Source organism: Phoca vitulina, unplaced genomic scaffold, assembly GCF_004348235.1.
Source record: "Phoca vitulina isolate PV1807 unplaced genomic scaffold, GSC_HSeal_1.0 scaffold13, whole genome shotgun sequence".
NCBI lineage: Eukaryota > Metazoa > Chordata > Mammalia > Carnivora > Phocidae > Phoca > Phoca vitulina.
In genome coordinates, this window is record NW_022589716.1 from 8,410,274 (window position 1) to 8,429,250 (window position 18,977).

The 18,977-nt window shown below is 60.6% G+C and overlaps 1 protein-coding gene across 4 annotated transcripts in view; it reads right to left on the minus strand.

Annotated features, from left to right (window-relative positions):
- Positions 1–1,103: 1,103 nt before the first annotated feature.
- CACNA2D2 (calcium voltage-gated channel auxiliary subunit alpha2delta 2) overlaps positions 1,104–18,977 on the minus strand; it is a 140,078-nt gene continuing 122,204 nt past the window's right edge. The window contains exons 7-39 of one of the 4 annotated variants that reach the window (XM_032411347.1): positions 17,880–18,011; positions 17,632–17,689; positions 16,452–16,502; positions 16,233–16,332; positions 15,957–16,115; positions 15,615–15,722; positions 15,438–15,516; positions 14,814–14,863; positions 14,549–14,638; positions 14,298–14,369; positions 14,014–14,088; positions 12,612–12,686; positions 12,463–12,534; positions 12,305–12,376; positions 12,139–12,200; positions 11,160–11,236; positions 9,984–10,004; positions 7,360–7,420; positions 5,213–5,310; positions 4,901–4,991; positions 4,731–4,793; positions 4,482–4,585; positions 4,122–4,220; positions 3,941–4,029; positions 3,693–3,743; positions 3,384–3,455; positions 3,127–3,279; positions 2,925–2,977; positions 2,746–2,801; positions 2,461–2,587; positions 2,215–2,324; positions 2,033–2,115; positions 1,104–1,940 (exon numbers count right to left, since the gene is read on the minus strand). In XM_032411347.1, coding sequence (XP_032267238.1) covers positions 1,800–1,940; positions 2,033–2,115; positions 2,215–2,324; positions 2,461–2,587; positions 2,746–2,801; positions 2,925–2,977; positions 3,127–3,279; positions 3,384–3,455; positions 3,693–3,743; positions 3,941–4,029; positions 4,122–4,220; positions 4,482–4,585; positions 4,731–4,793; positions 4,901–4,991; positions 5,213–5,310; positions 7,360–7,420; positions 9,984–10,004; positions 11,160–11,236; positions 12,139–12,200; positions 12,305–12,376; positions 12,463–12,534; positions 12,612–12,686; positions 14,014–14,088; positions 14,298–14,369; positions 14,549–14,638; positions 14,814–14,863; positions 15,438–15,516; positions 15,615–15,722; positions 15,957–16,115; positions 16,233–16,332; positions 16,452–16,502; positions 17,632–17,689; positions 17,880–18,011 — 2,804 coding nt within the window. In that variant the 3' untranslated portion in view covers positions 1,104–1,799. The remainder of the gene's footprint in view (positions 1,941–2,032; positions 2,116–2,214; positions 2,325–2,460; positions 2,588–2,745; positions 2,802–2,924; positions 2,978–3,126; positions 3,280–3,383; positions 3,456–3,692; positions 3,744–3,940; positions 4,030–4,121; positions 4,221–4,481; positions 4,586–4,730; positions 4,794–4,900; positions 4,992–5,212; positions 5,311–7,359; positions 7,421–9,983; positions 10,005–11,159; positions 11,237–12,138; positions 12,201–12,304; positions 12,377–12,462; positions 12,535–12,611; positions 12,687–14,013; positions 14,089–14,297; positions 14,370–14,548; positions 14,639–14,813; positions 14,864–15,437; positions 15,517–15,614; positions 15,723–15,956; positions 16,116–16,232; positions 16,333–16,451; positions 16,503–17,631; positions 17,690–17,879; positions 18,012–18,977) is intronic. The other 3 variants (XM_032411349.1, XM_032411351.1, XM_032411350.1) reach the window with 3 other exon arrangements.

Sequence of the window (18,977 nt, forward strand, 5' to 3'; positions counted from 1 at the left end):
AAAAGGGCAGAGAAGAGGAAATGGCCCCCCAGTCCCCCACAGATCCCCCGAGCCCGAGGTGAGGGGGCAGCCAGGTCGGGTGGGTGATGAGAAGGATCAGACCCAGCTGGGGGTTGGACAACTACCTGATGGGGATTGTTTGTCTGTTTTCCTGTTTCTTAAACTTAAAATATATATTTTTCTATATATGTTTGATTCTTTTTTATTTTTATATTCTCCATTGAGCACCTGACTACACTACAGTTACACACACGCCCCCGCAAGACATGGCTGGCATCTAGGCTGGGTGTACAGCACGGGTGCCCACCCTGGCACCAGCAGCGGGCATGGACCATACACACACACTGAGAAAGCGACAAGCAACATGACATTAATTAACGGAGCCATTAATTAATGCATCACCCTCCCCCCTCCTCCCAGTCCATCTAAACCTCATGGCCACGTCCCCCTGCCCTCCGTCCCCCACTTGCCCCCAGGCTGGGATGCCTTTGGGGGAAATGATCAGAATGAATGGTGTGAAGTCATGTGCCTGGGCCCAGCCTGTGTGTGTGCACAGAGTGTGTACATGTGTGTATGCGTGTACAAGTGTGTGTTCAGCAGGGAGGGGCAGGTTGCCCCCCCCCCCGGTTGGGGGCAGGGAATGTGTGTGTGTGTGTGTGTGTGTGAGAGAGAGAGAGAGATAAAGAGTGTGAGTGTGAAGAAACGGAACGGGCACGGGCCTGAGTGTGTAAGGGCCAGATTGGGGGTGGGATGGCCCAGCCAGGAGTGATCATGTCACTCTGGCTAAGGCAAAGGGCAACGTCTGGTGCAGGCAGTGGCGTGTGGTCCCGCTGGGGGCCTGACACTAGTGCGAAATGGTTACAATGAGCACCTGGCGGGGTGAGGGACATATCCGGGATACTGGCGGCTAGGGTGGGACAGGGGTTGTCATCCCCTGCCCCAGCATTTGGCACTGTTTGACATTCAGCTTTAGAGACAGAGGACCAGCTGGGCTGCAGGTCAGATTAGAGGCGGGCGGTGAGCAGGAGATGAAGTGTGCATGTGCCAACCCTCCCACCAACCCCTTGCCCTGTGTAAGGCTTTGTGAGCCCCCACCCCCACCCTACCCCATGGTGTGTGTGTGTGTGTGTGTGTGTGTGTCCTCCTTGGTGTGTCTAATGTGAGTCCAGTTTCTGCCCTCAGGGCTCCAGGTGTGTATGGGGTTGTGTCTGAGCCAGTGTCACTGTCACTGGCCTGTCACCTGCAGGGCTGGAGGAAGGTGGGAGGTGGCTGTAGGCCTGAAAGGGGCAGGAGCCCATTGTGGGGCTGCCTCAGGACTTCTCTCCTGCTAGGACTTAAGCTGGGATGCACAGGCCTCAAACTGCCCACCTCAACTTCATTATTCCCAGGGAATCCAGATTTGGTCCTGGGCGGGGCCTAAGGGCCAGGTTAGAGGAGTCCAGCTGGGGCAGGGCCTAGGTCTCCCGCACAAAGGGAGCCTTAGGGCAGGGTGGGCAGTGGAGGCCTGGTTTGGCACCAGTACTGTGGCTTCCCTGTCCCAGCCCTCAGGGGTGGGTGAGTCCGGTGGGAATAAGGGGTCTGGGGTCACTCTGACAGTTCAGCGGCGAGATGTGGCTTGGGGGCCAAAGACCTGCGGAACCCTCCTTTGGGACCCCCCCCCCAACTCCAAGGCTCAGACTCTTGGGCCTGGCCACTCAGGTCCTTCAGTGAGGGAGGAGGCGAGGCTCTAAGGCGGGGTGTGTGGGACAGGGGAGCAGGGGAGAGGCGGGGAGGCCTGGGGAGGGGTAGGAGGGGGGCGCTCAGACGCGGCGCGAGGCGTGGGCGTGGACTTGGGGCTGCGGCCGGGGGGGCAGGCCCAGGAGGAGCAGCAGCTGCAGGGAGACCAGGACGCCCAGCGACGGCGGGAAGGAAGCTCCGCGGCCACAGTCTGAGGTATCTTCCTGCGGGAAGAGGCAAGGAGCGGGTTGGCCCGGGCGGCCCGGGGAGGAGAGGGGAGGGGAGCGCCAAGTCAAGTGCGCCGCCCCCTCCTCACCGTCGCGTTGTAGTCAAAGCAGATGTGCGGGCCTCTCCGGTATCGCGGTCTCTGCACCAGTTCACACTGCTCCGGGCCGTCCGCTGGGCATGGGTGGGGAGTCAAGGAGGCGGCAGGGCACGGAGGGGCGCGCGGGGCAGGAGGGGGCGCGCGGGCGGCGGGGAACGGCGGGGGCAGGATACAGTGTGTCTCTTTCTGCAGCAGCCGGCCAGCCTCACACTGGCTGCACAGCGGCTTCTCGGCCACCACGAAGAGAAGGTTGGTGTTGGTCAGTCTCTGCGCGTGGAACAGCCTGGAGGCAGCACGGGAAGGAGGGGCGCTGGGACTCGCCCCGCCCCTCCCCTCCCCGCTGCAGCCCCGGCTCCGCCCCGGGCCGCGCCCACCCGTCCGGCCCCGCCCGGTCCTCCGGTCCCGCACCCCGCGGGCACCTGGAGCAGTTTCCGCAGTCGATGATGGCGTTGTAGGAGGCGTTCACCGACCCGAAGTAGTACTGGGTCTGTTTCATGACGCAGCTGCTCTCGCGCGCCTCGGGGCTCCCCTCGGCCTCCGCGGGGTCTGCGAGGGCCCAGAGCGCCTCAGCCCCATCCATACGCCCTGGCCGGGTCTTGGGCCTCGGCCTCGCTCAGCCGTAAGCCCCGCCCTCCCTTTGGGGTGGGTCTGAGCTTAGACTGGGGGGAGGGGGTTCGAGGAGGGGCTTCCAAAGCCCTACCTACCTGCCTGGAACCAGCTATGATAGATGAGGCCGTAGAGAAGCTGCTGGAACAAGGACCTGCAGGGCATGGATCACTGAGTGGGAGTGGTCACCAGAGACCAGTGCCCTGCCGCACCACCTCTCTTGAGCCCTTCTGCCCAGAGAGCACGGTCCCTCCGCCCCCTCCCCCCTGGGACTCACCAGGCGGCAGCCGAGGTCCACCAGGCCAAGTTAAGGAAGTCTGCAATGGTGGGCTGCGGTGGAGAGAGGGGCATGGGCTGCCACGGCTGTCCCTGGACCCGGATCTCCCCCCCCCTATTCTCTCGTCAGAGGTGGAGCATCATCTGTGGGCAGGTCTCCCAGCGCCCCCCCCCCCCCCCCGCCAGGCATCACTGGGGCTCACCACAAAGACGCCCCGGGGTGCAGCACCCAGGTTGCCTGGCGGCTGGGGGGCGCAGGCTGCCTGATAGTCGTAGGACTCTTTGCGGGTGTAGAAGGAGTTATTGTAGAGTGCCAGCATCAGGTTGGCATCCACCTCACTGAAGAACCTGCCCACCTGGGAATGCCAGGAGGGAGTGGTAGTCACAGGGCTGGCAGTGCCGCACCCCCAGAAGGCTCAAACCCTGGCCCCCCTCCTTCCTCCCTCTTCTCAGCCCTCACCTGGTCCCACTGATGATTCTGGTTTGACAGCACCAGGAATCCCCCATCGTCAATGAGGACACAGAGAAGGTCCTGAGAGGTAGGGAAGGGGGAGGAAGATGGAGAGGGGCCCAGGCCCAGACCTTCCTCCCCAGACCCTGGCAGTCGGGTGGTTGGGTCGAAGGGGCACAGTTCTGGTAAACCTGTGAAGTCGGGGTGGGATGTTGAGACCCCCCCCCCGTCCCCGCCAGGCCAAGGGATGGGCTAGGAGTCGCAGTTGGGACAAGGAAGTCTGGGATTGGGGTAAGCCAGGGTTCAGGGCACACGTACCTCATTGTTCACCTCGCAGTCCATCTCACAGTGGTTGTTGGCGCCACACTGCTGGGCAGAGAGCAAGGACCATAAGGTGCCTGCCAGTTCCCCCCCTCCCATCACACTTTCGTACTTCTGAGTCCCCAGGCCATCTGCAACAGCCACTGCCTCCCCATAAGGCACAGGAACCACTCTGAGTGAGTGGTAGGGGTTCCTGGGGGGACTCGGTACTGCTGGGCTTACTGCCCCCACCCCGGCCCAGGTACCTTCTGAGGCTGGTCCTGGTGGGTACGGTTGCTGGCTAGCACCTTGAACTTCTCAGCCCAGGCCTCTAGGTCCAGCTTAACACCTACCACTATAGAGGACAGCAAGGGGCCATCAATGCCCGCCTGCCTGGGCAGCACCCTGCCCATCATCTCTTTCCCCACCTCCGCCCCAGGCACTCACCTGCTGGCCTCAGTGTGTGTCCGCCCAGGCTCAGCTCCACAGCCGTGCTGACGAGGATGCCCACCGTGTCATTCTCCAGCTCCAGTGGCCTTAACAGGGCTGGAGGTAGAGTGGGGAAGTCAGGAGTAGGGGCTGGTGGCCACACTGACCACTCTGTACTGGGCCTGTGGACCCAGGAGCCCAAGCCAAGCACCCAGTACCCAAGGTAGTGCTGACACAGCCTAGCTCTGTCTTCTCATCACTCCCAGTCTCGGCTAGCCTCATGTTTGAGAGGAGCCTCAGAGAGCAGAGCCCAGCCCTGGCCGAGCAGACAGGGAAGCCTCAACTTCCCACCTGCTGGGCACCTGGGAGGACACTCACCATCCTGGTGTGGGGGTTTGAAGACATAGCCGTGGTTGTCCAGGCTACGGCGGTAGAAGCTGGCATTGAAGGGCTCCGGGTTCTCCGTCCAGTCCTCAGCTGCTCTGGTTATCCGAGACAGAGGTTGGTGGAAAGGGGGGTGGGGTGGGGGACAGTGTCTCAGCAGGTGCAAAGAGGCCTATGGGCAGCGGGACGGAGGCAGGGTCCCAGGTAGGGGCAGGGTGTCGGGTGGCAGCGTAGGTCACTTACTTGTTGGGGAATACGCGGGTGATGCCGCCGTCCGTGGCAGCGAACACGGCCAGAAGGCTGTACCTGGGGGGCAGCAGGGAGGTGAGTCACAGGCCCACCTTCTTCAGGGCAGGGCCAGGGCCTCTGGGCCCATCCCAGCCTCCTGCCCCCACAGGCTGGGTGGTGCCTACGTGTTGAGGTCCTGGTCCCGCCACGCGCGCTCCACCAGCTGCTGTGTGATGCCCGTGTCCAAGATGAGGTTGTGCAGAAGGAAGTTGTTGCCTGCAACGGGAAGGTAGGGGTGGAGGGGGTGGCTTCTTGTGGCTTCCTGCCCCCTCTCTCCCACACACCCAAGGCTCCAGTAGGAGCCTTCCCCACTGCCTGGCCCAGGCCCTGCCCTGGGCTTGGGTCTGCATCACACCTGCCCGGTCTCTGGCTTCTTTCGGGCTGCCCCCTTGAGGTCTGGGCACTGCCCAGACCCGGCGGCCCCACCAGGCACTCACACTGCTTGGAGTCTGGAGTCACTTTCTCCATGAGCTCAATGAAGTTTTTCAGGAACTCGGTGTTGTTGTCTGAGGCATTCAGGTCCTTGCAATACTCTCTGGGGGTGGGGAGGGGCAAGAAGAGTGGGCTTGGGGGGCTGGACAGAGCAGTAGGGTTGAGGCTTCCCAACAGGCCCGCCTGGCCATTGGCTGAGAAGCCCGGGCCTCAGCGGGGGCATGGGTATTCCTACAGGCTACGTGCCTGGCAGGCTGCCACGTCTGAGTAGGGACAGAGCTGACACAAGAAGGATGGTCCGTGTCCTCCAACCTGGCAGATTCTCCCTCCTGGGGATAGCCCTGCGGAGCCTCCCACCCCTCCTGTGTAGCTGGACCCAGATGGCCCCCGGGGGAGGCCCCAGGGAAGGCCCCCCGGCCAGCTCGTCCCCCTGTACGCTGTAGTGTTCCTGAGGGCACAAGGTGGGTGGGCAAGTGCCAGCACTGCCTTAGCCTGAGTGTGAGCCCTCAGCCTGCCGCTTCCTGGCCTGGCACCTCTGGACAACTCACTTAAGCTCCCCGAGCCTCAGATTTTTCCATCGTACCACAGAGGGTGTCAGGAAGTCAGTGGGAATGCGTGGGGCCTCCGACTGGTGATTCCTTCTGCCCGGGATGCTCTTCCCCCAGAGGTGGACAGGCGAAACCCCTCACTTCCTCAAGGCCCTCGCTGGGCTCAGCCTCTGGGTCCAGACAACGTGGGAGCTTTGGGGGCACGGGAGGCCTGCTTAGGGCTCTGCTCCCCAGGAAGTCTGGTAGATGGAGCTCTCTCTTCTGCCCAATCGCTCATTCACACCCCTGCCACCAGAGACCTCCCCACTGGCCTGGACGCAGGCAGCCTTGGGAGTTTTTTGAAATGTGCTGCTTCCCTAGGCTGTGCCCACGGTTTGCTGAGGGCACCTGGTTCGGGGTCTCAGTCCCCACTTGCTCTCTGGCCCCGATGGCCTTTGTGCAGTGCGCAGCCTGTACTTCTGTGGTAGGGGGCACGGCTGACATATCCAGAGTGACACCCGTAGGTTGTGCTTCAGCTACAACTCCCCTGCAGCCCCTCCCCCCTCCCCAACAATATGTACATTTACAGCTGTGGATTACTTCATTCGCTCACCCAGCACATATTTATTGAGTTCTCCCGAGCCAAAGATACAGAAGTGACAAAAACAAACCCAGTCCCCTCTCTCAGGGTCACGTGGGCCACCCAGGCCTTTTCACTCATTCCCACCATCACTCATGCCCACAGCCCACCCCACAGTACATTCAGACTCTTACAAATGTACACAATTACTCACAAATACAAACACACATCTACAGAGAGTCAAGAGAAATTGGTGGGTGCATGCACACACATGCACACACATGGAGGTTAGGAGTGTCCAGAGCCCCCGGGTGGTGCCTGAGAGTGCCCATGGGTCCAGAGCCAGGTCATGGGGGAGGGCTTCACCACGGGGGGGGGGGGGCTGTTGGTCTCCTCACTTGTGGGCCAACAGGCAGAGGGTGGGCACCCAAGGATGTGCGTGTGCATGCTGAGTGTGCACTTCAGGGATGGTCCAGGGCGCTGGGCCCTGAGCCCTCACTTGCCAGAGCAGCTCTTCGAAGCCCTTGTACTCCCCACCTCCCCCAGTCCCCTGTGAGCCACCACCCCTAAGTTCAGCACTGCCGACGGGGGCTCTGGCTGGCTCATCCCCAGACCCACACAAACACTGACTGACACAGGACAAGGCTGGGGTGCAGGGTGGGGGGTGGGGAGGGCGCCACAAACCAGAGCAGCAGCTGCGCAGGGAGGGGTGTGCTGCGGACAGCCTGCCCAGGGCAGAAAGGGTCCTTCCTGGTGGCCTGGGAGGGCAGGGAAGATCGGCAGAGTCTGGAGCCCTCCCGCCCCAGGCCTGGTGGGGGCTGGAGCTGTGGGCAGCTGGCCACTGCTGCCTGGTGGGGCGGCATGGCCCGGGTATGCACAGGGCCGCACATACGGGGCTATGCACGGGGCGGGGCGACACCGCACAGGACACACACACGCACGCACGCACACACACAGAGCTCCAGGCAGCCGTGCAGGAGGCAGGGCCGGGGCGGTTGGGGTTGGGGTTGGGGAGGACACCTCAGCAAGGCCACACGCAAGCTACCTGGGAGCAATGAAAACATGTCCTTCAGACTCAAAGCTGCTGGGGAGCAGGAACTCAAAATCTGCAACAGAAACGGGGGGTTATCCGGCGGGGGCTGGGGAGGCAGGAGGCCAGGGGGCTCAGAGCTGACGGGGCTGGAGGGACAGGGAAGAGGGTGGCTTGAGGGAGGGGGGAGACACCAGCAAAGAGGGAACCCGCCACTTCCACGTTCAAGTTCGAGCCAGAGAGAAGGGGCGGGCGGAGAGAAGGGGCGGGCGGGGAGGGGGTGGAGGGCCTGTGGTGACTCCGGCATCGCGGGAGGAGGGCAGTTATAGCCAATATGTTGCCCAGGCCCGGTCCTCTGTGGGCAGTGAGTCCCATGGCGTGGCTGTATGTGCTTCCATACGGCTGTATAGCACATATACACGGACATACACACACACATATATATACACACACTGCTATATATATGCATGGTCTGGGGGAGGTGCCGGTCTCGCTCTTATCGCGTCCGTAATGGAAAACACCGCATGCTGAGCTTCCTTCGCCTCCAAAGAGACTTTGAGGAAGGGAATTGGCTTTTGGCTGCGGATTTTTATCTCTCTTTGCTGCAGCTGTTTGCATTTTTGGTAGGTCTTACTTTTGTTCTGTGTCAGGCATCAACATGGCCAAACCGAGGGGATTTCTCACGGGCAGAGACAGTCCAACCAGAGACGGTGTGGGCAGCTGGGGCTGGGCTGCAGTGCATTGTGGGGGTCCCGCGGTCCTTCCTGGGCTGGGAGGCTGGGTGAGGGCAGAGGGAGAAGAATGGGCCTCCACCCTTCCTAGGACCTGCCTGGGTTCAGAACCAGCCCAAGAGGAATGCTGGGGCTCCACAGGAGCTGTGGGGTGCTTTTGAGGGATCCTGTGCACATGTTTGAGAGAGAACACATACGTACATGGGAGAGGATGTGTATTTGCAGGAGCGTGCATGTGTACGAGTGTTTCTGTGTGGCTTTGTGAGTGAATCTGGGGTTTCTCTGGGGCCTCTCCCTGCCAGGCTGGATCAGCTACCTGGCTGGTCTGCATCTTGGAGGCGTGCCCCTGCCCCTTGGCCTGTTGCACTCTGGGCAGCCCACCTTCCAATCCTGTCTTCACCAAGCTTCCGACCTCTTTGTCACTGTAGGGCTTTATTTTTGCAGAAGAGGGGTCTTCTCTGTTTCCAGATACTCCCACAATGCACTGCAAGATTCCGGGAGGTGGACCTGGGGTGCCTGGAGGGGCTGGGCAGTCACTGGTTGGACTGTTGTTTTCTGATGGGACTGTGAGGTAGGGTTTGGACACAGGCCGACAGGGAACGGGGGTAGGGGAGGGGAAGGAGGAGAAAGAAAAAGGAGGTAGGGAGACTAGGCTATAGTTGTCATTGTTACCAGAGCCCTGCATTTCTGGGGACACTGGGAGGGATGTGGAAGGAGGAGAAAAGACAACTCAAGCCAGTGGGAGTAGGGCCTGTCCCCCACCCCGACCCAGGCCACGGGGACCAGCTCTATCCCTTTTGCTGGACTAGGCTGGACAGGGCCCCTTGGGCTTCTTGGGGAGCCCTGGCTTCCAGGCCATCCCCTCTTGGCTCTCTGTGCCCATCTGCCCCGGCACTCCCTGGGAGGGGTGTCTCTGTGCACCAGTGGTAGAGACCCTCGCATGTTTCTCTCTCTCGCTCCCCTTATTCTCCACCCAAGTCTGGGAGTTCATTGCCTACCTTTCTCCGGAGTCTCTGGCTTGGATTATGTCTAAGTGCCAGAACCTTTTTCTTCACTCCCAGACTGATTCCCTCCAACCTGTTTCGCTGGCCCTTGGGGTCCAGACACATTTCCTTTCTTCCTGGCTAGGCTCACCATCCCCGAGTCTGCTTTTATTTCCCAGGGGAACACCTTCTTCATTGCTGACCACCTGCCCCAGCGGCAGTGGGTACCGCGGTTGGGCTGGGCCAGTAGGCTTTAGCAAAGTGGTAGGGGCAGCAGGGGACAGGGGTGACAGCACCTAGGCAGGTGCCCAGGATGGTTGGGTCTGCCTTGCTCTCCCAGTGGTGTGGCTGATGCCCTATCCTGCCCATCTCAGAATCAGGGTGGGGGGCTTCCAGAGCCTTCTGTCACCCCTTGGAGGGCTGTCAACTTTGGACCAACTGGCAGAGATCACAGGGGGGAGAACTATCCCAGAGGAAGCCTCAGGTGGCTGGGGCTTCCCTTTCCCATAAGCCTCTCATAAGCCCTGCTGAGGACTCCTCTAGCCCCTGTCTATCAGGCCCCCTGCCCTGCTGGGTGGGAGGTGGTGGAGAGGCATCCAGCCCACTGTTGAGTTGTCTTGGAGGGACAGAGAAGGTGGGGATGGCAGGGACCTGCCCAGAGGGAGCAAGGAGGATGAAGAGGGGGGCCTGAGCTCTCAGAACACCCGGAGACCACCCTGCAGGCAGGGCCAGGAGCAGGGCCGCTGGCTGTAATAGGGGTTTAGGGATAAGGGAAAAGGCAAGAACTAGAGGAACCAAGGGGATGCTGGGAGGGAGCCCTGGAGAGCAGGGGTTTGGCTGGTCCTGGGCAGGGAGGGGGGCAAGCAGGGGTGTGAGGGTGGGTGGGGTGGGGAGAGGAGAGTGCACTGGTTCTGAATATACTTGCCCTTCAGTTTGCTGATTGGCACTGGGACAGTCCACCAAGAGAGAAAGCGAGGAAAACAAAAACAACACAAACACAAAAACAAACGAAAAGGGGGAGGGAGAGGGGGGGCACAAACAATATTTTATTCAATGGCTGTTTGAATGAAAATATTGTGTCTCATCATCATACCGAAAGGAAACTTCTTGCAAAAAAACGACATGAGAGAGAAAGAGAGAGCGAGAAAACTCAAAGGAGATGAGCCCCTTCGGCCAGGCAGGTGGGGGGCGCCCGGTGGGGCCGGAGCCCCAGCCTCCCTCCCAGTGACCTCGGGCGGTGGGCAGGCGGGGCCGCAGGCTCCGGAGGCCTCTCGGGGGAGGCCCAGGGTGAGCAGGACATGCAGGGATGAGCCACAGGCAGAGGAGTGGGAAGGAAGGAAGGAGAGAGGTCCAGAGAGGAGGAGAGAGGGCGAGGGAGGAGGAAGAAGAGGCAGAGAGGGTGGGATGGGGGATGAAGATGGGGAAGAGAACAGAGGGAGGGAGGGAGAGAAAGTAGGGATGCTGGGGTAGGGGAGAGAGGGAGAGAGCAGAAAGGAGAGGGAATGGGGGAGACAGAAGGTGGGGATATAGGGAAAGGAGAGAGGAGGAGGGAGGGAGAGAGAAGGGAGAAGGGGAGAGGAGGAGGAGGGAGAGAAGTGGGGAGAGGGAAGGGCAGTGGGGGTCGGAGCAAGGTGAGAGGGGCGGCTCAGGGAGGAGGAAAATGGAGGAGGATGAGTGAAGGGGGCGGAGTAGGGGGAGAGAGAGACCCTGCAGGGGGGGGGGGCACCACAGGGAGAGAGAGCTATAGGGCACAGGGGAGAGGAGAGATGAGAGGGGGGGTGTCTTCCAAGAATGCAGCCCCCAGGGGTATGCGAGGGAGGCAGGCTAAGGAGGGAAGACACGCAGTAGGAGAAACTAAAACCAAAAACCTCAACGGAAATCATGAGAGAATGATCTGGAACCAAATCTGAGAAAAGGCGAGCATGCAGATTTCCACAGACTTTCCGACGGCTGGTGCCCCAGCCTGCGGGTGCCTGGGGGGTGGGCAGACTGGGCAGGGGGGGCTGCCTTGCCGCCAGTGGCTGGCTATGCTGCCTGGGGCCGGCCAGGGTGCGGGGCAGAGGCAGGGGTGCAGGGCGCAGGCAGGGGCTGGGCCACTTACACTTGACCTGCAGGATCTGGTCGCTGAGGTTGGCTTGGAGGTAGAAGGTGCTGTAGGGCGGGAGCACAAGCCCTAGGCTAGGGAGGAGGGGAGGGGAGGAGCGTATGTCACTGCTGGGGAGAGGTGGGCCACACTGGCATCCGGCCCCCCGCCCCATGGCCTCGGAGCCAGGCAGAGTGGCCCAGGCTATGACGTCCCCTCTCCTGCCCACCAGGGCCACCTTTCCCTGTTAGCTGTGGGAGATTCAGTCCCCGAACTCTCCTGAACGCCTCAGAATGACCAGCCCCAAAGCAAGTCCCCCCCCCCGCTCCCCCTCCCCCAGCAGCCCCTCCCGCCCCAGGTACCCAGCCGGCCTCCTCAATCAGGCCAGCAGCACACTCACAAGGGGCAGAGCACTGTCAGTGAGCTAGGCTGTTGGGTGCACAGCCATGGGAGTGGGGTCCTCGGTCCCCAGAGACTTAGGTCATGTGCAAGCCAGTGAGAAGCAGGGCTGGCGCTAACACGGTGAGGAGCAATCACAAGCTGGGACTGGGGTGGGAATGAGACCGGCTCTGGGGGGCACAAGAAGACAGCCTGCACGGCCTGGGCCTGACCCACAAGGGTACCTCCTCCGAGGGCTGTGGTGCCTGTTGACAGCCAGCCTGGGGATGTGCTGAGGGTGACATCCTGGGTGCAGATACCCAGGGATACGATCCAGGCAGGGGTGACGTGAGAGGGTGGTGTGGCATGGGGAGACATCAGATGCACTGTCTTGTCTCTGTCCTGTGCTCTCAGGAAATGGCCCTTGTTCCTGAAGGGCCAGCGAGAGGCCCTTGGGGGACCGAGAGTCCCGGGGTGAGTAGTGAGCAGCCCTGGCTGCTGGTGCCCCACTAGGATCATGGCTCCAGCCACTGAGCACCCACAGACTGGGTGGGGAGAGGGCTCAGACTCTGGGCTCTGGGGCTGCCCCGCCCCTCCCTGCCAGCCCCGCCCCACTCACCTATAGTTGGTGCTCCTTATGGGCACCCAGGTGTAGTTCCGCACCACCTCGTCTACGTACCTCTGAGAGAAGAGGCTGGGTCAAGTACTTGGGCCAGTAGGCAGGGATGGGATGGAGTGCGGGAGGATGCCCACCCTGACTCTGTCCCCCTCCCCCATCTTCTCACCTCGTCCAGGGACTTGACCAGTGTTCTGATCTGCTTGTGGCCCTTGTTGCCATCGATCATGCTCCGACGGATCTGGAAGGGCCAGAGACGTGAGGGGTGCGGTCCCTACTCTCGGCTGCTCTGGGTGCCGCCATCCATACTCCCCTCCTTGCCCTCACCTCCTCCTTGTTCTCATCCTCCAGCTCAGCATCCAGGAAGTCCAGAGTCACCGGCTCCCGGAAGTTGGTGGTCTGTGGGAGGCAGGGCAGGAAGTCAGGGGTCCCCATCTTGTAGGGTTTACCCTCCTCCTGACTGCTCCCTGGCTCACCTGGGACTTGAGGTTGGGGTGCAGCAACACGTAGCCGTTCAGGTCAATGGCAAACACGTAGCCGTTGGCTCCAAGCTGGGGGCGTAGATGGGGGGCTCAGAGCCTGGAGGGCCGGGCAGGGATTCCCCAGCCTCTCAAGCTCTTCCTCAGCCTGCTTTCCGTACGACTGAGGGCTGCTGTGTGCCTGCCTGGGCCAGGGGCCCCCACATGCCACGTGGCCTTGAACCTATTTCTCAAGTCAAGCCCAGCACGCTGGCGTCCCTTGTTAAGGCTGATGGGCTCCATGGGACCACAAATCGATTTGGCCTTCTGCCCCCATGACTCCTGGTTCTCTTGGAGCTGTCAGTCGGCCGGACTGCTCTGTCTCCATTGGCCCCTCAGCGCCGCCGTCTCCTCCCTGCACCCCCACTTCTGCCTCCTCCTGGTCCCCATCTCAGTAGAGTGCCGAGGGAGAAGGGTACCCCGTCCAGACATAAGTGAAGGAGGAGTGAATGGGACCCTGGGCTCACCCTTAGCTCTCTAGGCTGCTTTCTCACTGAACATGGAGGCCAACCACACGGGGCCCTCGGGTCGAGGCAAGCTGTCACACATGTCCCATCCCCCACCCCTTTCACAACCAAGACTGAAGCTGCCTTCGCCACAGGCCCTGGGCCAGCCACACTGACCTTGCGCCTCCCCTGGTTTCTGATTTTGGTTTTCACCTTCAGTCCTTTGCTCAGAGAGTTTCCTGTAACTCCAAGGTATGCCTCCTGTCTATCCGACCGTCCAGGGGTTGGCAAACTACGGCCCATGGGCCGTTACTGTATGGCCAGGAATATTTTTTACATTTTTTTTTTTTTAAAGATTTATTTATTTATCTGAGAGCGAGCGAGCAAGCGTGCACACAAGTAGGGGAGGGGCAGAGGGAGAGAATCTTCAAGCAGACTCCCTTGCTAAGCGGCCTATGTGGGACTCTGAGCTGAAACCAAGAGTCAGACACTTAACCAAGAGCCCCTGTTTTTTTGTTTTTTTTTTTGTTTTTTTTACATTTTTAAGTGGTTGAAAAAGATCATGATGTGAAAATTAGGTGAAATTTAAATTTCAGGATCCACAAACAGAATTGTATTGGAACACAGCCATGCCCATTTATTTGTTTTATCTGTGGCCGTGCTCAGTACAACAGCAGAACCGGGTATGAGTATTTACACTGGCAGAGCCTAAAATATTCATAGTCTGGCCCTTCACAGAAAGTTTGCTGACCCCAGCTCTAGGCCCAAGGTCACCTCCTCCAGAAGCCTTCCCTGACTGACTGAATTCACAGGTCTCTCTGGAGGTGCTATAATCCCCATCAGACATCTCTGCTGAGCCTGGCTTGCGTCCACGTGGGAGGCAGAGCTGGGTGGATGGGCAGATGGACACTTACCGTGTAGTTTGGAGTCAGCCTCTTGATGTCATTCAGAGCCACATCGATGCCCATCACACCCAGGATCAACTGGTTCTGGGAGCAGAGGCATGGGGTCTGCAATGGGCTCAATTCCACGGGGGAGCCCCACTGTCCAAACCTCATGCCCAAGGCCTTAAGCTGCTCACAAATAGTTGCCTCTGTCCAGTCTGAAGGCCGGCCTGTCCCTCCTCCAACCCAGGCCTGCCAGGGGCATGCCTGACCCCCTCAGGCATGCCCAGCCCTTCCCTGGTGGGGAACCTTACCTTTTTCTCCCCAGGGCCATCCTGTGTCAGGTTGAAAACAGGGAGGGTCCCTGTCACCACCAACCCCAGCCCCTGAAGGGAGAGGAGGAGGACAGGTTAATCTCCTGTGGCCAGCCGTGCCCCACCCTGAGTGTCCAGAGAATGGGCTCAGGCACAGGCCCCTTTTTTTCTTCTGTTTGGTTTACTCCCATAAGGGGGCCCTTAAGGAACTTGACCTTGTGGGCACATCTGTGGGGGCCCAGAGGCCTTACCAGAGCATCCTCATACACGTTGGTCCATTGCACCTGCTTGGCTTCCTTGCCCGCCAGCACCATGGGCCTGCCCAATACATCCAAATATTCCTGGGGAGAGGGTGACAGGGGTCACAAGTCCACCTGCCCACTGCATCTTCCCTGTTCTGCCTCCCCGTATATCAGCCAGCCACCAGGGGGCGCTCTCACACCACAGCAGCCCTTCGCTCACACTGTGCCCAGGAAGTAAGGGGCTGGGAGGAGGGGGGAGGCCCTAGGGTCTCACCTGCGTGTTAATGCGGATGGCTCCAATGGAAGGGATCTCAAAATAGTAACCTGTGAGGGAAGGTGAGGCAGAGGTGGGTCTGGGTGGTACTTGGGACCCATGGCACAGGGGCTCCCGTACCCCAGGCTGTGTCCAGGCCCCCTCACTTTCTGGTGTCACTCCTCCCAAGCTCCTATCCCTTTAGTGCTCCCTTCCCCTGCCCTGTCAAGGGCGCTGATGCTAGGGAAGGGGCCATGAGTGTAGGGGTGTAAGGAAGCAGAGGCAGGGTGAAGGGAGGAGCCTGAGGCTGAAGTCCCTCATGCCGGGATGGTGGTGACATTCAGAGTTCACCCAGGGGCCAGGCCCACATGCATGGAGTGGTAGCTTGACCAGCAAACAGACACGGGAGCAGATAAGCCAGGAGATGGATGGACAACGGACAGACAAATGGGCAGAAAGATGCTCAGTCAGATGGACAAGTTTCATGGCCAGATAGAGAGATGGACAGTCATACGCACAGGAAGATGGATGGTGGGTAAACAGGCAGCTGGAAAGCTGGACACATGGATGGACAGGTGGACAAGCAACGTGACGGCCAGCAGGGCATGGCTGGCAGCCCTGGGGCGGGGACGCTGGACGAGGTACCTTTGTTGGCGCAGGCCATCCACTGCAGGGGCGTGACGTCATAGTTGTGTTGCCCCACGGAGAAAGTGAACACGCGCACCTATTTGAGGCTTGAGGTTACTGCTGTGGCCACAAGAGGACAGCCCTCCCCGGTACTGGGCCCAGGTCAGGGGGCCCCCCACCTGGGCTGAGCCTCACCGTCCGGTTGGGCCAGTTGTACTTCTCAAAGACATCCTGCACGCGGTCCTCACCGCCGTCCGTGAACATCATGATCATCTTATTGCAGTTGGCACGGGTGATGTTGGACTGGTTGGGGGTAGGTTTGGGGTCAGCAGCTCTTAGCCCCTCCCTGGTCCAGGGTGAGTCTCCCTCCCCCCGGAAGGCCCGGCCCTCAGGCCCTCCTCCCCACAGCAGATGGTGCTATCTGCCTGAGCTGCCTGTTGGGCGCTAACAAGGCCATCCGTCTTGATTTCCCCGGTTTCACCAAGCCCGGGCCTTGGCCTGTCCCCAGCCACCCGCTCATCCACCCACGGCGCTCACGTTCTGCAGCTGGTCGAAGGCGTACTCAAAGCCGGCCTTGTAGCCTGTGGTGCCCTTGGCCACCATGCCCTGCACGGCCTCCTTGAACACCTTCTTGTTACGCACATTGGCTTGCACCAGGTGTGTGAAGCAGGACACAGGCTGCGCCTTTTCATTGAACTGCAGGGACAGGGCGGGTGGTGAGTCACTGAGTGCCCCCACCCCTCAGGCTGGCCGGGGCACTCGGCACCGGCTGCGGTGACCCATTCCTCACCCGCCCGCCACCTTGGCACTCACCGAGGCCACGTTCACATAATCGTCATCCGAGAGCGTGTCCAGCATCTCACAGACAGACGTCTTCATCAGCTTCAGGGTCAGGCCGCTCACGCTGCCGCTCCTGGGAAGGTCATGCAGGTGCCAGTAGGCCTCAGGTGCTCTCCTGCTGTTCCCTCATGAGGGTCCCAGGCGGCAGATTCTCTCCCACCCCCACCCCTCCTGCAGGCATCGCTCACTCACACATCCACGATGATGACCATGTCCTTGGGCGACGAGGCCCCCTGGATGTACCTGCCCGGGAGAAGTGTCAGTTAGGGCCAGCCTCACTAGGACCTTGTGGGTCCTTTCTTCCTTCACCCACATACTGATTCTACTGAGCATCCACCGCATGGGCCAGACAGCGTTCTAGGCACCGAGGATACCACATTTAATAAAACGGTCCTGGGGCGCCTGGGTGGCTCAGTTGGTTAAGCGACTGCCTTCGGCTTAGGTCATGATCCTGGAGTCCCGGGATCGAGTCCCGCATCAGGCTCCCTGCTCAGCAGGGAGTCTGCTTCTCCCTCTGACCCTCCCCCCTCTCATGTGCTCTCTCTCTCTCTCTCATTCTCTCTCTCAAATAAATAAATAAAATCTTTAAAAAAAAACAAAAAACAAAATGGTCCTGGGGCGCCTGGGTGGCTCAGTCAGTTAAGCGTCTGACTACGGCTCGGGTCATGATCTCGGGGTCCTGGGATCAAGCCCCGCGTCACAGTGTCCCCTCTCAGTGCAGAGTCAGCTTGTCTCTCCCTCTGCCTCCCTCCCCCCCCGCTTGTGCTCTCTTTGTCTCTCTCTCTCAAATAAATAAAGTCTTAAAAAAAAATGAAACTAAAACCGTCCTTGCCCGTTACATGAGTGACCTGGTCCCCCAGCACATGAACGAGCCCAAGGAGGGCTGAACAGGTGATCCAGAGAGGGGGCAGGAGGTATGTTCCCGGGCCCCAGTGCTTGCAATGTCCCCTGGCCTGGAACAAGGCTCCAAGGTCTGAGTCCTAGCTGTGTGTGGGATGGAACAGGGAGGGAGGAGGTCACGGGGTACCGCAGGAGAGGCAGAGCAGAGGGTGGGGTGTTCAGGGCTCAGATGGGGGGTGCGGGGGCTGGCGACCTGACAGAGGATATATCCACCCTCGGGAACCCCCACTGGCCCAATCCCTCAGTCCTGAGGGGGTGGAGAGCCAGGCAGTGGACGGGGGGCAGAGGCAGCTGGGAGGCCTGCCTGGGTGATGGGATCCATTTTCCAGCGGCAACGATGTGTGAAATGAAAATTGGATAGAGCTGGCTGCGCCCTGCTCCGAGTCCTGGATATCGGGAGGGAGGGGAACGGGCGGCAGAGGTCAGGGGGATGGAGGGTGTGTCCCTGCCCAGCTCCTCCTTGCTCACTCACCAGGGTCTCCTTCGGACATCGTACAGGTCGATTTTCTTGGGGGCTCGCCATGGGGTGGCTGCGGGAGGAGAGAAGGCGAGGAGGGGGGTCTGGCAGGGAAGGGCCTGGCCAGGGCCGGCTGGCCTGGCAGGAGTGGCTACTCCACAGCCCACAGGGTGAGCAACCACCCCACACGCCCCAGGATAAGTGGGCTGGGTGACGGAGGAGGATGGGTGCTGGGTGGACAGGAGAGATGGGCTGACACCCACCGGGATAGTAGCGAGTGACGCCCGTGGCACTTCCGAAGACCTGCCACAGCAGCGTGGGGTCCTGCCTGCGATTCTCGATGAACACATTCTCCAGGGCCTCTGTCCAGTTGAGTTCATTAAGGATGACAGTGGCTGTGGGGGAGACGGGGCGGGGGTGAAAAGTGCCCGGGCTGTCCCCCTGTTGAACCTCACCACGACGCCCATGCATGTACCCCACACTTAGCGAGCTTCACCTGCTTTCTGCCTGGCGGGGCTCTCCTTCCTCAGGGCTCAGCTGAGGGCTGCATCAGCTCCTCCAGGAAGACTTCCAGGTCCTCAACCCCTCCCAAGCCAGCTTAGCCTACCCTTCGGCCAGGCCCCACGGGATCAGGCAGGGCAGCCGTGGCCTGTGGCCCCTGAGAGGGGCTGTCCAGGTGGCAGGGAGTTGTAAATTGGGATGCCCATCCAGCATGCTGCCTGGAGCTTGCAGCTGGTCCCTTGGGAGCTCACCCACTCAGCATGCACTCCAGGCTGCAGCCACAAGAAAGCAATTAAGGGCCCAATGATGGGGCAGGAATTATTCAGCTATTAAGGTACCTGATAAGCTGGAAGCCACTCAGCTCCATGATTAATCAGCTGGGGCCAGGAGCAGGCCGGGGCGGGGGCGGAGGCTCTTGGAGGGGCAGGGGCTGTGCCACGATCCTGCTCCGACACAGGCACTTGCACACACACGCACGCACACGCATACAGCCTGTGTACTCCGACACGTGTCTCTGCACTGGACCTCCGTGTTTCCAGCCAGGTGTTAAGAGTCCCTCGTCCTCGAACCTACCTGCCCAGCAGCCCGACTGCTGCCATGGGCACGGGGGCACGCATGCTCACACCTCCACAGCACGCTGCACCCATGGGAGGACAGCAGTGGGTCTTGCTCTCACAAGAGCAAGTTACCCCCACCCCCCTTTCCCCTGACCTCTGTGGCGGCACACGTGTGATCCCCTGGCCGGACCCACCCCGACACACACTCACAGAGCGAGGCTTCTCTCAGACGAATGCGCTTGGTCCTGCAGATCGCTCAACCAGGGCAGAGACTCAGGATGGCTTGGGCAGCACCCCCATCCC